General features: G+C 35.8%; 1 protein-coding gene across 4 annotated transcripts in view; it reads left to right on the top strand.

Moving 5' to 3' along the window:
* The window catches only part of LOC139118885 (Na(+)/H(+) exchanger beta-like), a 125,992-nt gene that overhangs the window by 75,975 nt on the left and 22,218 nt on the right, over nucleotides 1-27,799 (top strand). For all 4 annotated transcript variants that reach the window (XM_070682441.1, XM_070682442.1, XM_070682439.1 and 1 more), the window contains exons 13-15: nucleotides 3,654-3,730; nucleotides 18,761-18,889; nucleotides 25,498-25,587. In XM_070682441.1, the coding sequence (XP_070538542.1) occupies nucleotides 3,654-3,730; nucleotides 18,761-18,889; nucleotides 25,498-25,587 (296 nt within the window). The remainder of the gene's footprint in view (nucleotides 1-3,653; nucleotides 3,731-18,760; nucleotides 18,890-25,497; nucleotides 25,588-27,799) is intronic.

Genomic DNA, 27,799 nt, shown 5'->3' with positions numbered 1-27,799 from the left:
TATTTGTAATTTTTGGACAATTTGTCATGTTTTTGGTCAAAGACTTTTCTTCTCTGAAACCACTTTTATTAAGATTGCTTTGAAATTTTTATGTACATGTAGGTTGCTAGGGTATCCATAGTCAGATTTGTCCAAATCATGCAGGAATTTGCATATTTGTATTTTTTGGATAAATTTTCCTGATTTTGGTCAAAAAAATTGTTTTCTCTTAAATTGCGTGTCCGATTGGTATGAAATTTGCTATGCAGGCTGCCAGGGGTGACCTAAGTCAGGTTTGCTTAAAGTATAGTGATATATGCATATTTGTATTTTGGGGGAAATTTTTTTGTTGTTGGTCAAAAGTCTTCTCTGGAGCTGCTTATCAGATTGGTTTGATATGAAGGTCTGTTGGGATATATCTCTTTTATATCTGAATTGTTGAAAAATCTGCAAAACTGTATTTTTCAGGCAATTTTTCGCTGTCTAAATTTGGTCAAAAAATTCCAGGAATCATATAAGTTCTTAGAATCTCCTTGTATGATTGCTTTTATATTAAGGTGTCCAGGGATGACACAATTCAGATTTGTTGGGGAATTTTCACCGGTTTGGTCAAAGAAAATGTTTTTTGTGACAAATGAGCCTGAGCTATGGGTAAACGTTAGTACTTTGGCAAAGTTTTAAATGTGATATTAAATTTCAAGGCCCAGCTGTAGTCTCAAGTTTTTTACTTTAATTCATTTTTATCATAAACACAAAAATTGAAGCTTTCTACCCAAAATATGAGCCTCTTTATCCTTCAAGTAAACTATCAGTACCATATGAAACTTCAAAATCACTGCTGTCCAAAAAAATATATAGCATGAATTGGCTGTCATACCAGCTTTGATGAGAAATTAATCGGAACAAAAGTGTGTTGGTTAAGTGCAACGATCACTATCTTAACGAGTACACATACGCGTTTTTGAACATTTTATGGCTAAACTTTTATCACAGAGCAGTCTTATTTCTTCCTCAGCTGATACCACAAACTGATAGAGCCTCATAAATTGAAATGGTGTCAGATAAAGAGTCATAAAGGCAACCTCGTCAAGTTTCATGCGATTATTTTGCCTTCTTGACGCAGAACTTGCAAAATTTATGCCAGCTGAGAGATAACGTACCAGCACGTCCTTGACATATAAGCCACGGGAGTGATAAGCCAAGTGTATTAAGTAACAGAGGAAATAAATCACAACAAATTTTAGAACTTGTGATCCCAGTAGAGAGTCAATGCTCCATGTATGTTGATTTCGGCAGATCCTCAGAGTTAATAAAGAACATCATGGGAGGGATGCAGTCACCACCTTTGACATGTGTTTCCTCAAATAAATCGTACACTTGAGTGAGAATGTGATTAATTTTATTCTCAATCCTCTGCAACATGCTGAACCAGAAATAATTTTCATGCAGGTCATTTTGGAAGCTGGTCTGATGTTGTCCACATACTCGCAGTAATCACAGACCAAGCAGTCTAATTGCAGTAATCAATTAACTTGACTGATTTACCCAGAAGGCAAAGTATTGTTATGTGATATTTTCAGATGATTAATAAAAATAGGATTTGCCAATCAGTAACAAGATATACAAATTAAAATGCTCATGTGTTTCAGTATTTATTGCAGTTGTGTCTAAATTTAAACTTTTGCTGCAACTTATGAAAAACATCATGAACAATGTTCACAAGAGATAATTCCAAAGGTCATAAAATATACAAATGTGTAATTGGCTGAAATAAAAATACTAAATTTCTTCGACTGCTGTCATTGTACCACCACTGTACCTATAGCAAGTGTAATTGCCTTTGGTCAATTCTGTCAATCTTTATATGCCAAACTGTGAAATCTCATTAGATATGCAAATTACAAATTAGCTGACATAAAAATGCAAAATATCTTTCACTAATATGATATAATTGTCTCAACAATATATATAGTAAGTTTCATAAACTTTTGTAGAGTCCTTTCAGTCTTATGTCCCCAATTAAGAAAATTTGTCAAGTATGGAAATTAGTACAGGTAATTAGCTGTAGTAAAAATGTTAAATGACTTTCAATAATGTTGTGTCATGGTGTCTCCAATGTACATAGCAAGTTTTATAAACTTTGATTTAGTCAATTCATATACATTCCTAATTAAGAAAGTTCATTAAAAATGCAAATTAACAATTAACATCCCCAAGTTTCTTTCACAAATATCCTGGTGAGGTCAACAATTTTAGTTAATCTTCTCGAATTGTGTGAAGCTGATGCCAATCCATTTTTTGTACAATTATTAATTATGCAAATAAGCATCAATAAGCAAGCCACACTCTCCAAAACCTAGTTCTTACCTAAATTTTGCAAACTGAATCTATTTACCCGATTTGATTCTGATCCGATGAGCCGTTCTTGAGATATCATGCCAACAGACAGACATTGCTCCGACATTAGCTCATGTCTGTGAACATACGAGCTAAAAATTGTAAAATTCACTGGATAGTTACCATTGCCTCAGTAAACTGGGTTTTTTTGCATAAGTTTCCATGATATGCCAAGAGTTATACAATCAAGGTGTTGGGGACATACTAAACAGTAACTGTGCCTGAGAGCAGGGTCACAGAAGGTGCCCAGTGTCATTCTACATGTCAACGAGACTATCATACATTATCTTTTGTGAGTGGAAAAAGGTTACATCTGAAATTTTCAGTTAAACATTTGATCATCGGCACTTTCAGTGTGTTCAGCATTCACATTTTGACAGCTGTGATATCCAACTAGTTTTTCAAGAGCACCTGTCAAATACAGGAATAAGTCTGCTGCTGCTTCAATGATCTTTAGTGTTCATGGAACAAACAAAAGTTTGAAACCATAGCAACTCTGCTATTCCTATATGAAGTGTGTTTGTAAAACTGTCTCTCATTGCACATGAAAAAGAGTGTCTTTCCATCTCGGGTAATCTTGTTTGAGTAAAACCAAATCTGAAACTGAATGGACAGAATTATTTGCATGAAATGGCAATAAATTATGTTGTTTGTTTCATACATGTATGAAGATATTACTTTTATCATGTCAGGAAATTGATTTTCTTGATAGAATGTGTAGAAAAAATTCTGTTTGAGTAACAAGACTCGATATGTACAGGGAGATGCTGTATGCTGATAAAGTCTCCTATCGTAGAAATCGGATGAAGAAATGCATTTTAAGTCAGTAATTTTTGGAGCACAATGAAATTTCATTTTTCACCAGCTAGCAAGTGTTATGTTGCATTGTACAGTGAGAAGTTTATATCATTTTTATGGGCGTTTTTAGGTTCACTCAGATTATGTGATTTGTCCTGCAAAATGTCAAGTCAGGAATTTATTTCCAACAAGAGTGCAGTCTAATCGTAATTTATGAACTCCTTTTATATCGTCATATGTTGATAGTAGCTAACTACTATCAACCCCATCGCAGCTTTGCAGTGGTCCAACATGATTTTCATCAATGATGGCAGAGATAGTCAGATTGCAAATATTGAAATTGAGATGAAAAAGAAGATGAGCCTATGGTGGATATAGTTGATTATGATCTTTGGTATCTGTCAAATACCATATGCTCATATGTTCACCATGAGATGTTAATTCCATGACTTATATCAGTGCCTTTGTTCTTTCTACAGTCGTGATATGCCTGACTTTCCTGGTGAACAGATACAAATATCAACGGAAGATTAACTGGGAAGAGCAGTTCATTATGGTAGGCAGATGTTACATTGCAAAATTGCATTGTGTATTTAATAATAATCATCATAAATAAATACTTTTATTATACGCCTGCGTCTGTAACCTATGGAGTTTCATCGTACAGTAAGTTTCAGTATCATAAGACGTTGAGTCCAATAACTTTGACGCGGAGTACAATAACTTTAGGTGTTATTGAACACTATTTGACCTTTGACCTCAAAACATCTTTCCGTCAACACGGGGAAAAACAAGAGAAAATGTTCTAAATTTTACAAAAATATATATTTCTTAGCATTCAGTACAAATTAAATCATGGTCAGTCCAAAACTTTTGAATTCGAGTGAAATTATGCTGATGTACAATTTCTACCATGTGCTCTTGAGCGCGGGTTGAAATTTTATTCTGTGTGCTCTGCTGACGCGCTCAATGCGTTCCAAGTCTGCTCGCGATCGCTCAGTACAGTGCATGATGGGTATCCAAAAGCCTGTCCAAAAGACGCTTTAATTTCGACATTTTTCTTGTAAAGTTGGACTAAAAAGGTGTATAATATAAGGTTATTCCAAAAATACCAGGATTTACATGTATGTCCTCGTACATCGTACGCTTCAGTATTGTCCTCGACGCTACCCATCTTGAACAATGCCTCCATTGCACGATATACTCAGACATAAATCCCGGTATTTTGGGAATAACGTCATATTATTTCATACAATACGCAGTATGCACAAATATACACATATAACAAAAATATAACAGTTACATCTCAGAAGGTAATGTATTTGCGTACAATATCATTTTGGAAGCCATATAACAGCCAGATCAGATTGAGTTTTATAGTTGAATGAAAAATAAACTTTGAAAGATTGCATACGACATGTTTTTTTATTGGAATAAGACAATTAACTTCGCAATGGACAAAATAGTGTAAAAATCATGAGGCAGATATTTGATTCTATACTCATTGTACCATGGACAAAAGTGGTATTCATCTTCAATGTTATTTGTGTCACAGAAGGAGCATATTCTATCTGTTTGATTATTAAGTAAATATGTGTCAAACTCCATACGAATTGAATGTACAGATATTTGTCTGCATCTGTACCTGACAAGTATGAGTGCCGAGTAATAAAAAAAATATAAAAAACAAATACAAGATTGCTAAATGCAGCCAGACAGTCGTGCCAGTCTTGCATAATTATAGAATTATGTCCTTTACAGCACTGTGTAAGGTAGTTGTGCCTCTGAATCGAAAGAGTGACATAGTTTTACTCAAGTTTCCTCAAGCAAACTTTCAACCATTCCCTGTCAAAATTAAGATTAAATTTGGGGATCACTGTGCCAATTTTGGTACCAGAGAAACAAATTACCCAATATTTACTGATATTTGAAATTCAAAATGGCTGCCATCCCTGTATCACCTGTGTGAGGGAAAATAAAATTTCTAATTTTCACAAAAGCAATCCAGTGAAAATTGTGCGTACCTCATAAGCTTCAAAATGAGCCCCCACAACTGGTAGGTCAAAACAATATTGTAAAAAGTTTAAGAGTCCAAATATATATACCTTAGGTGCATTCTACCATAAATATAGAATAAACTTACTTACACACTCTACACTTTGATTGTACCAAGCTTCACCCATTCCATCTGAAAAAATTAACAGTTTACCTCATTAGCTATGTAAGCATTTGCATGTATATCAGAGCTTCCTGCACACCATTAGTACACAATCACCAGTACATACATATAGGGCTAACTTTAAAGCTCCATTAGCCGTAACTTTTATAAGTGTTCCTCTCATATGAAATAACACTTTTTGTTCTACCCCAAAAAATAACACATGAAAAAGTTTATACTGATCGATTTGTCAGCACTGCCTGTATCCTTGTATTACCGTAAAGGTATACAGTCACCTGTAATCTAAATATGCCCATATATGGTCAAAGGGGCGTTCCTTGGTATTCAAAATGCCAATGTGAGGGCGCTGTTTTTAAAAAGCAGCCACCAGCTTAAAATCTGTGATTTGTTAGATTTTCTCTTTCCATGGTAACTGTGGCAAAATTGGAACAGGTGACAGTATACCTTTAAATGTCAACAACTGAGTCCTAGTCTTGACCAGAAGTTGTTCGTCAACAATAATGATATTGCATTTTTTTGCACTGTGCAATGTGTTGGTAAGGTTTATCATGTATATTTCATATATTGAAATGCAAAGTATTTTTGCGTATGAAATAAAGTAAAAAAGTATTTCAACACACGATAATAACAAGTGTACTTGTTTTAAAGAATGAGAAATATGAAAATGTTATCAAAACCTAATGCCCCTTTAAAGTAGCACGTGCCTCAAAAGTGAAAAACTTGAACTTTTTGCTCAAACTTTTCTAAATGAACCTCATGCAGCCATTCTTTTACTAAATCAAGAATAAAAGTTAGGGGTCACCTCACAAAGTTTGGTATGAGAGAAAAATTACCTATTCTGCTTATTTGAAATACTCACCCAGCTACTATCGGGAAATAATCCTTGGGGGGCTCCATTTATGCAAGATTAAAAACTTGAACTTCCTGCCTACACTTCCTGTGACGTAGGTCACTGGACTCCCTAAGTTACTCAGTTATAATTCTTGCACGACTGTCTATGACAGCTCCATACGGCTCCCACAAGTTTTTTTCGTCACCGTGGCTGCCTTATTCCGCTCAGGATCGACAGCTAAGTGACTATTTCCCTTTTGGGTACCTGATTCGTTGCTTTCAGTTAGCTTTTTCCGCTAATTTTGTTTTTCAATGAGTTCTTGAACGTAGCACGTGCCTCAAAAGTGAAAAACTTGAACTTTTTGCTCAAACTTTTCTAAATGAACCTCATGCAGCCATTCTTTTACTAAATCAAGAATAAAAGTTTGGGGTCACCTCACAAAGTTTGGTACGAGAGAAAAATTACCTACTCGGGTTACATTTACCTATAGGTGAAGTATAAAATGGCCGCCATCCCTGTGTTGACTAGATTGGGAAAAATAACATTTTCAATTTTAATCCTACAGTGGCAGTTCTCAATCTCTGTTCTCAGCATAGGGCTTCTTTGCATCAACCATTTACATGGTGTGAGATACTTCATTGTCTTTCTTTGGAAATTTTGTCCATTAATCAATTTGTTCAGAGATAAAACTGCTAACCAACTTGCCCCCTTCAACATTGAGAAGACTCCACAGAGCAAAATGGTTCATGTAGATAAATGCACGCTTTTTACCATACACAGGTTCTCAATAATCATGTTGCGTGCCGCATCCTCTGCCGAATACACACATTATTACCCCTTTCATCAATAATTCATAGTCTCCATCACTGAATGTCTGTTCAATGACAGTCACTCAATTTCTAGCTACTGCTTTCTCCCCTTTTAGGTGCTAAAACTACAGAGAAAAAAGATTTTTATTCCAGGAACAAAAATAATATAATAGCAATGACCCCCATCCATAGGTGTGTATACACTTGATTTGTCACAGTTCGCTCCATGTAGCACTCACCTAATGGCTTGTGCAATAATTGCCCATTGCTTCTAACTGTTGTGAATACCCACCGTGGCCTGTGATGTTTATGGCTTCAGTATGCAATTTGTCAATGCAGCTCGCACAATAAAATTTTTACAGCGGTTATTGACAGTTCATATGTGATCTAGATAAACTGTTACAACAATTATTATGAATAATTATGTTTACAACCCATTTACAACCATTCATGCCACATTTACGTATACTGTAATAACGCTCAATTGAGCAAGCCACAAAGTTATTCAGTAATAAAAAATCCATTTCACTATTTTTGAGTTGGAACATTCTTAAGGGACAATAATTTTACTGATTTGTTGATGGAAAAAGGGACTCAACTCTTATGTGACATTTTCATGACCATTATTTTATTCAGCAAATTCATGAAATTGGTTCAGCACACCAAATTAGTGCTACTATTAAAGTGTTTCTTTTGTGGTAATTGGTACACAAAGCGTAATTCATTTCAGTTCCGGGTGATGTTATTAAAGCGTGGTTTGATATAATTATGACAGCGACTGTTTTCAATGTATGTTTGCAATGACAGCGCTTGATATGAAGGTTGTTAGTCAAGTTTGATCAGAGCAATATGAGTATGGCTCTGGGCTAAAACCAACAACATCCTGTTGATTGATAAGAAAGCTTTGAAATATGGCGCAGTGTGGTTGATGTATTACAGTGTCATTTCGCAATTAATTTGCAAGGACAATGGCTGTGTCCCTGCACTTGCTGGAGGCAAAGAATGAGAACCAGGTATTTAATTATGTTCAAGTTACCTCAATTTTACCGTGACATGACGGTTGCAAAAGCTCATCAAACACACTGCTAACACAGGATTTTTTCATTCATTCTCTGAACAAAATTCTCACATGCTCAGCAGCCAAACTTAATGGCTCAATTGCCTGTGATTTTGGAGACTATGAATCAGATTGAAGTATATTTGAATCAATTCTGACCATCAGTGCCTGGATTGTAAAAACTTACAATACACGACACAGGAACTGTTTTCATTCTGTTACATTATTTGATATGTTGTTGCATCAACCAGACTACAAGTTGCAATCAGCTGTCCACTACGGAACAATATACGCATTGAAATTTCAAAATACCCTTTCCTAACATTGCTAAATCAAACCGACTGATCAAATAGTAAAAGAACATCGTACCAAATGCTGGAATCGTAATCCAATACAGATTGCGTATTCTTCGGTTTTAAACATACCCTCTCCTTACAATGCTAAATCAAGCCGGCTGATCAAATAGTAAAAGATACATAGTACCCAATGCTGGAATCCTAATCAAATACAGATTGAATATTCTTGGGTGTTGAACAAAAATATACTGGTACAATGGAAATAGTGAAAATATGGTCTTTCTAAAGCAAATGTTGTACTGAGTTGCATTCAAGTTAATTATCCTGTGCGGCAGTCTATGATATAGATCAAGTCATAAAATTTATATTGTACAGCCCTTAATTTCATTTATTGCTCTCGAAACTAGTCTCCACGGGCAATAAATGACATTTTGAGGTCTCTGTCTTTGCATATCTATCTTCATTTACTGCCTCAAACACACAAATCACATAGTGCTTTTGATTGCTAGATGCGTGTGTGCGACAGGTATTCTAGAAAAGTTCTAGTCTTTTTCATTCCATGGGGTTGTGTAAATTACAACCATGGTTTTGGACCGCCAAACGATTGACCTGAACATCATTCAAACTGCCAGCATTTATAGTTTTCACTATCTGGTGGGTCTAATAAAAGTCAACTCAAGAACTCTTTTATAAATGATAACATGAGCTTGTCTAGACATTTGATGTCAAAACAATCAACAGGAAACAAGTTAGTTGATGCTACACGCAAATCTGGTTGGAAACAAGTATGCATTATATTGGACTACTCTGTCCAGTTTTTGTGAAGATTTCAGTGCAGATATGCAGTATCTACAATTTTTGCTTTTTCACATGGCGCTGTGATTGAATGAATAGGCACACATTAAATCGCAGTTTAATCTTTATCTTGTTCAAAATTGCACATTAAGTCCCAGAGGGTAGTTAATGATAAGTTTATACATACTGGTACACATCTAAATTAGTACATTCTCACAAACTTATTTTGTTTGAAAGTAAAATCATAAAAATAATGCTAAAAGATAGAGTTATTGGAACTTTAATTACTTTTTCTATTTTCTCAGAACTTGTAACCTGCTTATCAGCCATCCTAAAATACCTCTTCTCTAACATTTGTAATGATGAAAAGCTTCAGCTGTTATTTCTTTAACAGTTATAAAATCTATGGTTGAAGCCTTATGAAACTGAATTGCAGCTTACTGACTTTGCTTTGTTCATCAAATCTATGTTTTCGGGAACTGACCATTCCCAAGACAATTTTGCTCCATGATTACATCACAGAATGAGACACAAACAAGTCCACTGATTTAAGCTACACATACTGTAACTTTTAATTGCAATTTTATCGATAGTTTTCACCGAGTCATTAAATTCTACCACATCTCTTTCATGGCTGTCTCCTGTAACAAACATGAAGGAATTGCTTTCCAACTTATATAGAATTTCAAAGAAAAGACCTGCAACTTTGCTTATGTTAACAAAAACACCCACCATATGGTTTGAGTGCCGGAAAAGTCAGCATCATATGAGTCACCGTATTTCTGTAAAATAATGCCCACATGTAAACATAACATATTAGGGTTTCAAATCTATGACTTTTGTTTAAAGTACTAGTACATGCCTCGAAAGTGTAACAGTTCATCTTTTGCTGTGACTTTTGGAAATGAGACTTTCAACCATTATACTAATAAGATGTCAAGAATAAAAATCAGGGACGGTAACGGTGCAAAGTTTGGTACACTAGAAACAAATAACCCGACACTTGCCAATATCAGGGATTCAAATTGGCAGCTATTCTCGTACTAACTCTATGGGGAAAATTTATGAGGGAAAAATCAAATTTTTTGAAAACTAAGGTGGTGAAAGCTTTTTTACTCCAAAAGCTTTAAAATGAGCCCCCACAAGTGTAAAACAGAATCATAAAAATATAAGAGTTTAAATGTCTGTCCTAAAGGTGCATTTTACCTTAATACCGCAGACAATCTGATAAAAATAAATTTCAATGATGATCAAGAATCATAAATATAGTTTAGTGATAGTGCAATTGTTATCAACATGCTGTTCTGAAATATTATATGCTATCTGAAAGTGGACCCCAAGTCTTGCTCTGATACTATTTTGAACACAAGTGCCTTGTAAGCATTTATTGAACACGAACATGCAATGAGAAATACACAGTCTAGCCGCTTCACATTGTAAACTAGCTCAATGAATACTCTCTCCATTTCTGTTTTAGTCTTTATACTCTTCTGATATTAAACTCCTCGTTTAACTGTTTTCATGAAATACACTATTGATCACAGTAACCAGAAGGAGAGTTGACCATGTATCAACTTTACTATGCTAAAAGGTCAACAGGCATAGTGTCTTGCAAAGTACTGCGTATTCTCATTGAATATTTTACACCAGTGCTAGGTTGGACAGCTACTAGCCCAAGGGGCAACAAGTGTGTTGAATCTATAGGTTGACTCAATTGTAACTATTCATGCAGGTGTCCTGATAGTTGAACAGCAGTGTACAAGAGGGTGCCCAATGGTTCTACTCCGGAATAAAAAAGACGCGATGCGTTCTACAGAGTCAGTACGCCCAAATAATCACGTGATGCCGGTACAAATATACCCACATGTGTACTAACGTGTATGGAAATACACGTACGTCTATGCGCGCTCGCGCACATGGCTTTGTTTGTACCGTGGTCGATTCGAATTCCGGGTTTGGCCTATTAGGGAGCTGCTTGCATAAATTTGAGCAATCTCCTTTCCTGAGAAGTAAAACTTGATTTGCAGGAAGTACTAGATATTTGCAGATAAACCATATGTCAAAATTGGTTTAGACCATATTCAGTGTAATTACTGGTATATATATCAAGGAGAGTTACTCAAATATTTAAATTTACCTTTTCACTGCCAAATTCATGGCTTTTGCTTTTTCACGTGGCGCTGTGGTTAAATGAGTGATGGGCACACATTAAATCACAGTTTAATCTTTATCTTGCTCAAAATTGCACATAAAGTCCCAGAGGGGAGTTAATAATAAGTGTATTCACACATCTAAATAAGTACATTCTCACAAACTTATTTTAATTTGAAAGTAAAATCATAAAAATAATGCTAAAAGATACAGTTATTTAAATATTTTTCATATTTTCTCAGAACTTGTACCTTGCTTATCAGCCATCCTAAAATACCTCCTCTCTAACATTTGTAATGATGAAAAGCTTCAGCTGTTATTTCTTTAATAGTCATAAAATATATAGTTGAATCCTCATGAAACTGAATTGCTGCTTACTGACTTTGCTTTGTTCATCAAATCTATGTTTTTGGGAACTGACCATTCCCAAGACAATTTTGCTTCATGATTATATCACATGAGACACAAACAAGTTCACTGATTTAAAGGTCTGGTGAAATCAACCCGGTTCTGCAGACTAAATAGCTTTCAGGGGGCAATATTGTTACACTTGCAACAGAATTGCAATATAAAAGTACGCGCAAGTGTTAATTTTTTTGATATTTCTATGTACGGTTTCTGTCAGGGTCATTTTGCTGCACTTAGGCCACGCTCTCAGCGGGGTCTTGGTTGGTGCGCTTTGACGTCACAACGCTGTTCATTTACATCGAACAGCGGTCCCACACCGCCTTATCTCTGCCCCATATCTGCTAACACCACGAAGTATAAAGCCCTGTGTGTGATCAGTGCAACCTACACATGCTAGGCTTCTGTTTCTCCCCAGTGGACTCTCCCGCTTGGGCTATTTGCATTGGAGAATACTGTTCGACCCAAAGAGTATGCTGCAAGCGTCATCAGCTTTGTCAAATGCGGGAACTTGTCTTGATTTAAACCCATTGTGGACTTCTACCCCGGGAAGATTTTGCCTATAATGCCTCCATGGATATGCAACGCGAACACATCGAATGTGTTACTACCACAGTCACTTGTGATTCGATACATGACCACTGCTGTGCGGTATGCATACCACACAGCAGTGGCCATCAACAAGTGACTGTGGCAAAAAGCCCTCTGACGGGCATTGCCTCGGTTTCAACCAGGAAGTGTGGCTTGCTTCAATCAATCGGCAAAACTTGTAGCTTAATTTGGCTGGTGAAACCAAAATTTCATATCAAAATTTTCATTCGCACGCGTTGTGAATCGTTTTAATATCATTTTTGGCACATTCAAGATTTACTCGCATTTTGCAAGTGTGGCGAGTGTTAACATGAACTTCCAGTATGATACTAATTATGTAAGTCGACACCCTAGAGGTTACATGTACTCCGCATGGGGAGCTGACGATGGTGTGAAATACTTACTTCTCGTTAAAAGAGACGGCGTTGGGCAAACATCAGAAAGGTGAAAAAGTCAACTGGACAGAGTTTGGGACATGCCCACATTGCATTTTTCCTTGGCCATATTTAATATTCACACGCGCTAAATGATAACAGAAATGAATATAACTGTTCAATAGACCATCAAGAGTATTTCTGTCAATTTTTACCATGGGTGTTTCACTAGACCTTTAAGCTATGCATATTGCAACTTTTAATTGCAATTGCACCAATAGTTTTCATCCAGTCATGAAATTCTACCATATCTCTTTTACGGCTCTCTTCTGTAACAAACATGAAAGAATTGCTCTCCTACTTATATAGAATTTCAAAGAAAAGACCTGCAACTTTGCTTATGTTAACAAAAACACCCACCATATGGTTTGAGTGCCGGAAAAGTCAGCATCATGTGAGTCACCATATTTCTGTAAAATAATGCCAACATGTAAACATGATCATAACATATTAGGGTTTTAAATCTATGACTTTTGTTTAAAGTACTAGTACGTGCCTCGAAAGTGAAACAGTTCATCTTTTGCTCAGACTTTTGGAAATGGGACTTTCAACCATTATACTAATAAGAAGTCAAGAATAAAAACCAGGGGTAACGGTGCAAAGTTTGGTACACTAGAAACAAATAACCTGACACTTGCTGATATCAGGGATTCAAATTGGCAGCTATTCTCGAATTAATTCCATGGGGAAAAGTATAGGGGAAAATAAAATTTTGAAAAACTAAGGTGGTGAAAGCTTTTTTAACTCCAAAAGCTTTAAAATGAGCCCCCACAAGTGGTAGATCAAAATAGAATCATAAAAATTGAAGAGTTTTAATGTCTGTCCCCGAGGTGCATTTTACCTTTAATTCCGCAGACAATCTGATAAAAATAAATTTCAATGATGATCAAGAATCATAAAATATTGTTGAGTGAACAGTGCAATTGTTATCAATTTGCTGTTCTGAAATATTATATGCTATCTGAAAGTGGACCCCAAGTCTTGCTCTGATACTATTTTGAACACAAACTTGTAAGCATTTATTGAACACGAACATGCAATGAGAAATACGCAGTCTAGCCGCTTCACTTTGTAAACTAGCTCAATGAATACTCTCTCCATTTCTGTTTTAGTCTTTATACTCTTCTGATGTTAAACTCCTCGTTTAAGGTAGCGGTAAAAGCTATTTTTGCACCAATTCTTTTCTCAGAGTTAATGTCAAGTTTCAAGTGTTAGAATCAAGATATTTAGTTCAAATTTTCAGGATAACTCCCTTAGTTAATACTTTCTCCAAAGAATATAAAAATTGTATATTTGTAGCCATGATTTTGAAATATGACACCAATCAATATTAAAATTTAATTTTTCATATTTTTTTACATCTTTGAATTTAATAATAAATTAATATTACCAAATTAGTTATAAATATGTTGACACTATTAATTGTAAGATTTGTACGGCAGGATTTGTAAATAAAATTTGTTTTTATGATTTTACATGGGTTTACATATCAAAAAATTATTAAAAATTCTTTCAAATTTCAAAATGTGATTTTTCAAAAAGTACTTCAAATACAGGAAAATTGTGCCGTACAAATCTTATCTGTAACCTTGTTAATAGGCTGTAAAAATTCCATGTCCATATCTCATTTCAAAGGTTTGATTAAATTGGTATAAAATTATGTAGGAAAACTGTTATTCTCTCAAAAATGTTAAAAACAAGCCATATTTGCACCCCTCTTTTGAAGTCACAGAGCAGTCTTTTTGGTTAATCTCAGTTTTGACACCTCTTTGACACTCAAAGAATCTAAAAATGCATTTATAATAGCAGTCACGCATTCTGAATGCAAGCACTGCCTTGTCAAACTTCCCTGAAAAACAGTAAAAAATTACTTTCCCTTTTCAAACATTTTTTTAAAAGCTAGGGGACCTCTACCATAGTTAATACACTAAGGACTCCCCAACTTCCTCTTATTTGGTCAGTTTTTCAGAAGTTTCAACGGGCTATAACTCTGCAATGCCTTTGTGCCCAAATGTCTAGTTTTTTTTATTCCACAGAGAATGTTGACTACTTTTATGTTTTAATAGTTTTATTGAAGTTTATAACTGACGCTCTAGCCTTTACCGCTACCTTAAGTGTTTTCATGAAATACACTATTGATCACAGTAACCAGAAGGAGAGTTGACCATGTATCAACTTTACTATGCTAAAAGGTCAACAGGCATAGTGTCTTGCAAAGTACTGCGTATTCTCATCGAATATTTTACATGAGTGCTAGGTTGGACAGCTACTAGCCCAAGGGGCAACAAGTATGTTGAATCTATAGGTTGACTCAATTGTAACTATTCATGCAGGTGTCCTGATAGTTGAACAGCAGTGTCCAGATGTACTAGAGGGTGCCCAATTAGTGAGCTGCGTGCATAAAATTTTAGCAATCTCTAGTATCTTGACAGGTAAAACTTGATTTTCAGGAAGAACTTGATGTTTGTGGATCAGGATAAAGCATGTCAAAATTGGTTTAGACCATATTCAGAGTAATTACTGGTATATATATCAAGGAGAGTTACTCAAATATTTAAATTTACCTTTTCACAGCCAAATCCATGGCTTTTGCTATTTTACATGGCGCTGTGGTTAAATGAATAGGCACACATTAAATAACAGTTTTATATTTATCTTGTTCAAAATTTCACATAAAGTAACAGAGGGGAGTTAATAATAAGTGTATTCGCACATGAATAAGTACATTCTCACAAACTTATTTTAGTTTAAAGGTAAAATCATAAAAATAATGCTAAAAGATAGAGTTATTGGGTTTTTAAATATTTTTCATATTTCTCAGATTTTGCACCTTGCTTATCAGCCATCCTAAAATACCTCTCTCTTACATTTGTAATGATGAAAAGCTTCAGCTGTTATTTCTTTAATAGTCATAAAATATATAGTTGAAGCCTCATGAAACTGCATTGCAGCTTACTGACTTTACTTTGTTCATCAAATCTCTGTTTTCGGGAACTGACCATTCCCAAGACAAGTTTGCTCCATGATTACATCACAGAATGAGACACAAACAAGTCCACTGAGTTAAGCTACACATACTGTAACTTTTAATTGCAATTTTATCGATAGTTTTCACCGAGTCATTGAATTCTACCACATCTCTTTCATGGCTGTCTCCTGTAACGAACATGAAGGAATTGCTTTCCAACTTATATAGAATTTCAAAGAAAAGACCTGCAACTTTGCTTATGTTAACAAAAACACCCACCATATGGTTTGAGTGCCGGAAAAGTCAGCAACATATGAGTCACCATATTTCTGTAAAATAATGCCAACTTGTAAACATGATCATAACATATTAGGGTTTTAAATCTATGACTTTTGTTTAAAGTACTAGTACGTGCCTCGAAAGTGAAACAGTTCATCTTTTGCTGTGACTTTTTGAAATGAAACTTTCAACCATTATACTAATAAGAAGTCAAGAATAAAAACCAGGGGTAACGGTGCAAAGTTTGGTACACTAGAAACAAATAACCTGACACTTGCTGATATCAGGGATTCAAATTGGCAGCTATTCTCGTACTAACTCTATGGGGAAAATTTATGGAGGAAAAATCAAATTTTTTGAAAACTAAGGTGGTGAAAGCTTCTTTACTCCAAAAGCTTTAAAATGAGCCCCCACAAGTGGTAGATCAAAATAGAATCATAAAAATTGAAGAGTTTTAATGTCTGTCCCCGAGGTGCATTTTACCTTTAATTCCGCAGACAATCTGATAAATATAAATTTCAATGATGATCAAGAATCATAAAATATTGTTGAGTGAACAGTGCAATTGTTAACAATTTGCTGTTCTGAAATATTATATGCTATCTGAAAGTGGACCCCAAGTCTTGCTCTGATACTATTTTGAACACAAATGCCTTGTAAGCATTTATTGAACACGAACATGCAGTGAGAAATACACAGTCTAGCCGCTTCACATTGTAAACCAGCTCAATGAATACTCTCTCCATTTCTGTTTTAGTCTTTATACTCTTCTGATATTAAACTTCTCATTTAACTGTTTTCATGAAATACACTATCAATCACAGTAAACAGAAAGAGATGACTGTGTATCAAATTTACTATGCAAAAAGGTCAACAGGCATAGTTTCTTGCAAAGTACTGCATATTCTCATCGAATATTTTACATCAGTGCTAGGTTGGACAGCTACTAGCCCAAGGGGCATTAAGTGTGTTGAATCTATAGGTTGACTCCATTTTATCTGTTCATGCAGGTGTCCTGATAGTTGAACAGCAGTGTCCAGATGTACAGGACGGTGCCCAATTAGGGAGCTTCGTGCCTAAAGTTTGAGAAATCTCTAGTTTCCTGACAAATAAAAATTGATTCGCAAAGTACTAGAATCAGGATAAACCATATGTAGAAATTGGTTTAGACCATATTCAGTGTTATTATATATCTCAAGGAGAGTTGATTAAACATCTAAATTTACCTCCACTGCCCTTTCTTCTCGTTAGAGTTAATTTCTTGGAATTACAACTTGGTTTGGTGGTAAGAAAAACTTTTCTGGTGATAGAAAAAGACGCCACCTGCACTCATTACAAATGTTCTCCTTCGATAAATTTTGCAACAATTTAACCCAATACGACGTTCACTGTGTCACAGTCAACATCGTCAGCGTTGCTGTGCTCCCGATGAGAAACTCACCTGTTCACTGACTGCTAGAACATTCTTATTGCCTTTATCACATTTCTCATCCATGAAACTGCATATAATGCTAATGGTAGGTTTTTAGTGCAGTGTGTACGGGTTGGTATAGCATTTGGTATTTTCTACACTGAACGAATTCTGTGAGTAAGGACAGTGGACGTTGTATTGGGTTAAATTGTTGCAAAATTTACCAAAGGTGAACATTTGCCATGGATGCAGTTGGCGTTATTTTCTATCGCGGGGAAACATTTTTCTAATCACCCAAGCATGCTGTAATTCCAAGCTATTTTGAAATTCAGTAAAAAGTCCAATGCAGTACCGGTACCTTTTAACTCTTTCTCTGTTTGGATTGTATTCCCCATGAGTCAAACCTACGCTTGGCTTTTGTCAGCATCAAGTTCCTCCATGTCCACCTGTAAATTGAACCATAGACCCTTGTTTTCCGAAGGGTCTATGATTGAGCTGACTAATCTTTGGACACTGTCAGCAGGTTGACTTTATAAAAGAATACTCAGCAAAACTGGTCAGTGTGTAGAAAAATGACTTATTGGTTAACGCATCAACCACCTATTAACTCAAAATCCACTTATAGTGTGTACAAATCAGTCAATTAGCAGATGTTTTAAAAGCATCTTGGTTGCCTTTATAATGGATGTGCTAGTGATAAAAGCAAAGTATGACATTGACACACCTAATTCAGAGTGCAGATTCATTTTAAAGATATTCTTTATTTTGATAAATTAACCAAAGAGAATACAAAAAGGGGTATTGTGTCTGTCGGATAATAAGTTGAACTTTCTAAAACCTGATACTGAACTGGTAAATCTTGCAGTTTCAGTGAGTTAATTCAGTTATTAATCAAGCTTTGCTGCGTCATTTTAACATATAATGCACGTCTGGCTCTCAAATTTTTACAATTCTTTTCTGATCTAATATTGATTGTGGGGGCTCATTTTGAAGCTCTTTGAGAAGGAAAAATGTTGACCATCTTAGTTTTTCAACTATCAAAAAATTTATTTTCATTGTAGAGTTAGCGCGACGATGGCAGCCATTTTGAATTTCAAATATCGGTAAATGTTAGGTAAAGTTTCAATGAGGAAGTTTGAGCAAATGTTTAAGTATTGCACTTTCAAGGTGCGGAGTACCATATTATGAATTTTATTGTTGTTCAAATTCAGCAAGGATGATATACAAAAGCTGCCGGCCACAGTCAGCTTGATGTTAGACATAATTGAGAAAAGCAATAGTTTGTATTTCGTTAAAGAGTTCATACTTGCAAATTTTTTTCAGTGAAAAATACGCGTACAGTCTAACCCAAGTGAGTGTTGTTGTTTTTTTGTTCGTAGGGGTACGGTGGATTACGTGGCGCCGTGTCTTTCTCATTGGTCATTCTCTTGAATGAAGATCAACTGCCGCTGAAAAGAATGTTTGTCACGACAACTCTTGCTGTGATTATTTTCACTGTATTCGTTCAGGTAAGGGACATTGAAAACGAAGTTATACCAGTTTCTCATGTTATATTTGAAATTCATGGAGTTTCTTTGTAAAGCAATTTTGATATTCATCAAGTTTCTAATTGCCTCCACTACGGCCCAAAAGTATGCCTCAGTGTACGGTATTCCGCGAAGCATAATTTCTATCGAACAGCGCTCTCAGCCGGTCGCTATTGACAACGGCGAACATTGTATCAATTTATTTTCAATAGATTATCGATCGAAAATCTGTTTGGGCGCCGCTTGTGCCGGGCGCTCGTGTGTTGAGGTCACGTCATAAACATTTCCACAATAACCCATATATTGACTTATACACTTTAACATCAAGGTATCCGTTGGTTTCCTGTACTGAAATTAAATCGACAAAATTTTTTTTCAGTTTTGGTGATACTTTTACGTACGTTTCAGCACATTTTGGCGCACCTCGGCGTAGTTTGGCGCCATTGTGAACGGGGGACTACACGCGAGTGAGCGAGACAACAATGTATCAATTTCGGACAAAAGGATATCGATCGATAACGTTCACTGCACGATTTCAGTGGAGACTCTACGCCCGTTCGCGTCTGTTCTGTGTTATTTTTGCAGTTTACTGGAATTTTCATAGTTTATATTCGCCAAAATTTGGTATAAATTACAACAACCTGACTGGTATTTGGGGTGTACAATTTAAGAGACGCTAACCGATTAAAATGGGCCAATATTAGACCCTGATTCTGCGTATGCAAACACCGTAAGATCGCCATTTTATTGAGGGCAAAAGCAAAAAATTCAGCGATCGGAAAAATAAAATGCAACTAAATCAAGTTTCGTCGAGAAATTCAAAAAATAGCGTCAATGACACTGTAGCTCCCATCCTGGACTATTTAGTGTTTGTTCTCTGGTCAGATATTTGAACATGTGTGAAAGGGATAAAGTGCATGAAGTGAAAATACTTAAATGAAATGTACAGTGAAATATGTTTAATGTAATTATTCAGAATATAAAATGGAAAAAATACAGAATTAGATATATCGAATACTGTGATACAACCATTAACTCAACAAGTCATTTACAATGACATAGTCCCCACTTGTAATAGGAGTATTAGTCTTGATGGGGCAGGAAAATGTGGTCATTAAGAAGTATCACTGGAGTGTATATGTTGAGATCTATGGGCACATAGGTCTATGTGGTTGTTCCCAATTTGAAACACATGAGGCATGTCTAAGTTATGGTTATAATCGGGAAAAAAGATCAGACCTCTAGCAGTATTGGCCAGCCAAGAAATACATATGCGCATTATAAATGAGGTACAAGATGTGACATCTTAAGGTCTAATATCCTATCAAAATTGGAGGGTATAGAACTTGTGGTTACTGAAATATGCATATATATGTATAATCAAGGTCAAAGGTCATCGAGGTCACATGACATTTTGAAAAAAAAAATATATTGCTAATTAATCCCTATATGCCAAAAAATCAGATCTCTAGCTCTATTTGCTTGCCCAGAATCAGATGTGTACATAATTAATGAGGTAAAGCGTGTGTTGTCATAAGGTCTCCCATCCTACTAAATACAAAGGACATAGCACTTGTGGTTACTTATTTATTGACATAAACATATATTTTAGGTAAAAGGTCATCGAGGTCACATGGCATTTGGTCAAAAAATTTCTCTCCTATAGTTATCCCTATATACCAAAAATCAGACATCCAGCTCTATTGGCTCGTTCAGAATGATATATGCGCATAATTATTGAGGTACAGTATGTGGCGTCATAAGGTGTCCCATCATACCATACATGAAGGGTGTAGCACTTGTGGTTACCGAGTTATGGAAAAATATGTATATTGAGGTCAAAGGTCACCGAGGTTACGTGACATTTTGTCAAAAAAATTGTTTTGCTAAGTTATCCCTATATACCAAAAATCAGACCTCTAGCTCTATTGGCTCGCTCAAAATTAGATATGTGCATAATTAATGAGGTACAATATGTGGTGTCATAAGCTGTCCCATCATACCATACATGAAGGGTGTAGCACTTGTGGTTACTGAGTTATGGACAAATATGTATATTTGAGGTCAAAGGTCACCGAGGTCACGTGACATTTTGTCAAAAAAATTGTATTGCTAAGTTATCCCTATATACCAAAAATCAGACCTCTAGCTCTATTGGCTCGCTCAAAATTAGATATGCGCATAATTAATGAGGTACAATATGTGGCGTCATAAGCTGTCCCATCATACCATACACGAAGGCTGTAGCACTTGTGGTTACTGAGTTATGGACAAATATGTATATTTGAGGTCAAAGGTCACCGAAGTCACGTGACATTTTGTCAAAAAAATTGTATTGATAAGTTATCCCTTTATACCAAAAATCAGACCTCTAGCTCTATTGGCTCGCTCAAAAGTAGATATGCACATAATTAATGAGGTACAATATGTGGCGTCATAAGGTGTCCCATCATACCATACATGAAGGCTGTAGCACTTGTGGTTACTGAGTTATGGACAAATATGTATATTTGAGGTCAAAGGTCACCGAGGTCACGTGACATTTTGTCAAAAAAATTGTTTTGCTAAGTTATCCCCATATACCAAAAATCAGACCTCTAGCTCTATTGGCTCGCTCAAAATTAGATATGCGCATAATTAATGAGGTACAATATGTGGCGTCATAAGCTGTCCCATCATACCATACATGAAGGGTGTAGCACTTGTGGTTACTGAGTTATGGACAAGTATGTATATTTGAGGTCAAAGGTCACCGAGGTCACGTGACATTTTGTCAAAAAAATTGTTTTGCTAAGTTATCCCTATATACCAAAAATCAGACCTCCAGCTCTATTGGCTCGCTCAAAATTAGATATGTGCATAATTAATGAGGTACAATATGTGGCGTCATAAGCTGTCCCATCATACCATATATGAAGGGTGGTAGCACTTGTGGTTACTGAGTTATGGACAAATATGTATATTTGAGATCAAAGGTCATCAAGGTCTCATGACATTTTGTCAAAATATCCGAGATATCTGCGTGAACGGATGGACTCACGGATGGACGAACAGACGGACATGACCCAATCTATAAGCTCACTGGACTTCATCCGTGGGGACTAAAAATTGTGTCACTGCATCCTTTTTGCAATATGAATACGATGAGAAACTAAATTTTTATTTTCGTGGCCTTATACATGGGAGTCTATGGAGATCTGCCTTATACATGGGAGTCTATGGACGTGTAAACTAAAAATATGCAAATGTCACCTCGATTTGCCCAAATTTGGGAAAGGTCACTCCTATGCACTTCCATACCAAGTTTCAAATCAATGGACTTGTGGTTTCGGAGCAGGAGATTTTTTGACCAAAAATGGGAGAAAATTACAAAAAAATTCATGAAAAATAGCAAGTCCAAGATACTGACCCAAGATGTGCACAATCATTTCATGTCAGCCCAAAGTACTTACATGCTAATTTTTCATGTAATCTGCTCAGTGGTTATTGAGTTTTTTCAATTTTGACTGTTTTTACATTTTTTCACTTAATTTGCATATTTTTGGCAATGACAACTTCATTTGAACAAAATCTCATCTACAGCCCATCATCCATGTACACACCAAATATCAAGATGAAATGTACAGCGGTTTTGGAGTTTTTGATGTTGACGGACAGACATACAGACATACAGACATACAGACATACAGACACACAGACATACAGACATACAGACATACATACATACAGACATTTCCCTAGCCTATAAGAATAGCTTCCATTGCCATATATACATATGGCTATGGGAGCTAAAAACTAAAACGACAGCAATTTTGTATATATATCAAGGAAACACCGTGCCACTTTTCGCTACAATTGGTTCGGAATTGAGAAATTTGAACGAGCGATAGTTGTACGGTCTGTTCAGTACATTAAACGCCATTGTTTTCTATGGGAAATCGAGCAGAGTAGACACATCGTAAAATGAAAAATACATCTGAAAAAAACCGTTGGTTTAACTTTTTCATTTCGCTGTTATTTTTTATGATATTTGGTATGACACACATCATGAAGGGTAACTAAAACTCTATGGTTTTATTTTTTTTAGTTTCCCTCTTATTTTTATGAAATGACGAGTCGAAGATCGTTTTGCTGTTGACTGTGTTTTTACTTGATTTTGCATATGTCTCTTATCGCTTACGTATTTTTGGAATTCCCTCGTGAAATTCTTCCCAAAATATTATAATTGTAAGGGCAGCATATACGGGAAATAGGACCTGTTGCTCTTTCATTAATATTTAGATGCGCAGCAAGGAAATACGGCGAAATTTTCAACATGACGCGGGAGGTGAAATTGACTCTCTGAACGCGCACTCCACGTATGTGTGGCGAAAATTCGGGACGCTATATACCGTACAAAATGGGGCGCCTTTGGGCCGTAGTGCTCATCAATCAAAATTTGCAGATATTGCTTTCAGAGGAGAGTATAAATGTGAGATGGGCGACAGTAATTTTCATTGTGCCGGACAATGACTTTTTAAATTGAGATTGAGTGAGATACTCAATGTAAATTATGAGTCGCACTGATGAATCTGCATCACATGCAAAAGCTCATCAGCAAGCGGCAACTGGCATTGAAAACTATCTATCACATCACATATTTTATTTGCGTATTATGCAAGGCTAACTGTGTAATCAATCAGGCTCCATGATAGCTAGATTGTTTTGAAAGCCTTTTCATAATCAGGGGTAGCCAACCAGATAAGTTTGAGAAATTTTGACCAGGTGTGATTTATTTCTCAATATAGTTCATAGCATTCTACGATATTTTGAGCAAAATTAAAATTTAGAGGGGACATGTTTGCATCTACCGTATTGCTGTAACTTGAAAATTAACCTGTTTAGTGTCTCTTTACCCTATTCCCCTCTTGTAAACCACTCTCTTAGATGTCCTCATTGGCCCTCTCCCCTCTACATAAGCTCCCTGCTGCCCTTCTCCTGGGCAAATGCAACAGACATGCAAATTCTATTTGCTGCTTGTCCTGTCGGCCTTACTTTAAAGTTGCCAAATTAAGATAGAACACGCCCTGGGGACAGATATTCAGACTCTCAAATTTCTGCAATTCTTTCCTGATCTACAACTGCTCTTAGAGAAAGAAAACTTTTCACCATCATAGTTTTTCGAAAATCAAAAATTTAATTTTTTTCCAAAGAGTTAACACTGAGATGGTGGCCATTTTGAATTTCAAATATTGGTAAATGTCAGGTAATCTGTTTCTCTAGTAGCAAAATTTGCATGGTGACCCCTGACTGTTATTCTTCATTTGGCAAGAGTATGGCTGAAAGTTTCATGTAGGAAAGTTTCAGCAATAGTTCAAGTCGTCACTTTCGAGGCGCATACAACCATAAAGTAGGGTACAGTATTGCAGCATCAGCACATTCAATTGGTTTGCGTGTAGAAATGCTACAAAAATATCATTTTAATATTGCAGTTTTTAAACTGTCAAAAAAGACTGAGAATAAGAAGTCTGAAAAATGTATTCAAAAAGAGATGTCTTCATACTGGAGTAAAAATGCTGACTATGCAGTTTTCCCCAGTGTTTTTGACAAATATATTTTTGTGTATCTTCCTTGCCTGGTCAGCAATACAGTTTTTTCTTCTGACAATCGAAAAACTACTTGTCAAGGAATGTTTCAGTGATAACTCTGTTAAAGCTGGAAGGAAATAGCAATGCTGAAGTCTTACTTGGCTTCCAACTGACATGTGTTTGTTTGCTGCAAACTCACCCTAACTGAAGCAGTGTGAACCACAGAAAATCAATAGGTGTGGTGTATGCCTCCACAATGTATCCCAAAAAGTTGGATGGGAAAACTTCTCTTTCTCATCATCTTTCTTCTTCACTCACTAATACCTATTAAAGCATGTGCAATATATATAGAAAATAAGTATCCTTTGACTATTATGCAGTCATCCTCCTCTTCAATGAAAATTTTCCTCCCTTTCTTTATGAGCAATAATCACATGCCCTTTCCATTCCAACCGGTACAAAAAAAACAAATTGCCCTGCTGCCCTTCAAGAAGCTACTTAGAAACACACTTTCACACAGCTGTGTTAGTTGTCACTGTCACAAAAACCAATCTCCATTGATATCCCTGCATAAAAGAAAATCAATTTGCTGACTGTCTACTCATAATTGCAAGTCATCATAAACGTGTGCAACAATGTACTTTTAAATGCAGATCTATAGACCCTTCTTCTTGCAAGTCATGGGAAATAGAAGCCATTTTCCAATTAACCCTTTGAGTGCCGAGGTCAACTTTGGTCTCCTTTATATAAAATTTTGATAAAAAGACTGTAACCAATGAAGTGTGATGTCCATCTGGTCCGAAATTTAAAAAAAATGACAGAAAAATTTACAAAAATTGGTAAAATATTGCTGCAGTACTAAAAATTTGTTGGGAAAAATTAGAGCACTCAAAGGGTTAATTGTGTTTTATTTTGGGAGTCCTGTATTTCCAAGAGCTAGTAAATTAAAATTGCAGGTGAGGCACGGTACGCTTGTACATACATGTGCGTAACTGGACTTTGTGTTTCTGTACCATTCAACAGGGAATTAGTGTGAAGCCACTTGTAAAAGTAACAAGAGTTCACCTGGCGGACAGTCATAAACCAAGCATGTTTGAAGAAATGAACACCAATGTAAGTTTTTTGGAAAAAAACACATTCCATGCATCGTCATATTTCTTTCATTTCGTGAAACAGATACACTGCTATTTGTTACAATGTAATGTACACATTATGCTGAAAGAAACTGAAAAGAAAAGCCATTTTAACGTAAATGTTAAATCCCCTCTCTGTGTGCCTAGTCACAACCCTATTGAAAATAATTTGATGGAAACCATACAGTGATTGTTAGAGTACCTCTACTTTGATGGACATCACATAAAATTTATGAGATGTTTTGTGGGGGATTTTAAATTTGCATTTTTGGCCCCCTTGTGTGGAAGGCAAACTTAACTAGGCACGTTCCCTCTGGTCTATCTTTGTGTGTCAGTGTGTTCGTCAGCACATCCAGCCCTCAGTGCGTCCTACAATAAACTCTTCCTGTCCGTCTGAAGACAAATTTGTGGAGCTGATTGCCTAAAAACTATCAGACCAAATGTGATGATTTATTTGAGGATTATCTAGAACTGAAGTGAATCTAAGTCTCTGTAGCTTGCATAATTAAGACAAATTTTCTCTCATTTAAATTTTGGCTCACATTCAATATCAAAAGTAGAACTTAATGAAATTTGATTTGACTCTACAGTTATGGTACTGACTTTTATATTGATATCATGGGTAAGGGTTGGCAGCATGCCTCACTGATTACACGCTCATTTGCCTATTTTAATGAATTATTGTAATTAGTCCATTTATAAAAACTTGCAACTATGACTTTTATCAGAATTCTGAGATACATTTTACTTACAACTCATTTGCATATTTTATTAACTTCTGAAACAAGGTTGGGTACATGTATCAAGGCTGAATGCAATAAATTTGGTAGCACTTTGGAGACACATTGATCATACTTTGATTTGGATTAGGAAAAGCTTAATGAGCATGACATACTCATTTGTATGTTTTATGAACTTGTGTAATTAGGCCATATATCAAAGTTGAATGCACGGAATTAGATTAAACTTTTGAGACAAAGAGTGGCTCTTTCTTACAAGTTTGGTGAGCATGATATACTGACTGTAAGCTCATTTGCATATATACTGATCTGCTCTCAGACTAATTTTGTCATGCTGAACACACTAATTTTAATCAGAGCTCCATAGTACATTGATCATACTTAGGTTTGGTTTTCCAGATGTTTGGTGAGCGTGACATGTCTATTAATAGCTCATTTGCATACTTAATGAATTGCTGTAAGGAAATATATCAAAACTGAATTACTATATTTGATCTGATTTCTGAGCTACATGAAAGTTTCATGGTTGTGATATACCTGATTATCAGCTCATTTGCATATTTAATGACTTGTTGAAATTCAGCTAAATATCAGCCTCTAAATGTACTGTTGTCTAGGTGATAGGCCACTAAAGCCGTATTTTGCTTTCCAATTTGAAGTATAATGATGTTAACAATTTTTCTTTGATATTGCAGTTTATACTCTAGGGTGGGGGGCGTGAATAAGTCTTACTTTTATTGAAGATCTCAAATAGACCTGTACAATTTCAAGATTTTTAACCCTTTCAGATTAGAACTGCCACACCAATATGATTCTATTGGCAATGCATTCTACTCAAGCTCTCATTTCACACTGGGGAACTCATCTGTAATCAAACTGGCCTGTACATTTTTACATATACAATTCCAATTTGTCCCTATGCGCCTAGCATGGTACATGCAACAATCAAGTACAGACCATTTGTCTTCCAAGAGAATTCTCATCTATTATGTTTGCTTGTAGTTCACATGTCTTCCCCCTCCCCAAAGCAAATACAGCATTGACATTGTAATTCATCAGAAATACGACATAATGACACAGACCGAATGGTGAATCTGTGTCAAATTACTGCTTTTAAATTTGCTAAAGGCTAAGCTTATACATAGAAATGCGCTAACCAGGAAAGAGTCGCAGAAAGTCAATGTTCAACTCAACAAATTTTTTGACTAGGTTGAAAATACACCGACCCCTGTGTCACATTTTACAACATATGCCATGCATAATGTAAATGAATTTCAGCTGTGAAACGTGTAGGTTGAAAATACACCGACCCCTGTGTCACATTTTACAACATATGCCATGCATAATGTAAATGAATTTCAGCTGTGAAACGTAACTAGTTCCATCTGAGAGGCAAAATCTTAAAGCTGGAAACCTGCTGCTCGGTATACATATTTTTGTTTCCTGTCGAAA

This window comes from Ptychodera flava, chromosome 19, assembly GCF_041260155.1.
Source record: "Ptychodera flava strain L36383 chromosome 19, AS_Pfla_20210202, whole genome shotgun sequence".
NCBI lineage: Eukaryota > Metazoa > Hemichordata > Enteropneusta > Ptychoderidae > Ptychodera > Ptychodera flava.
This window is presented reverse-complemented; position numbering and strand designations above follow the sequence as displayed.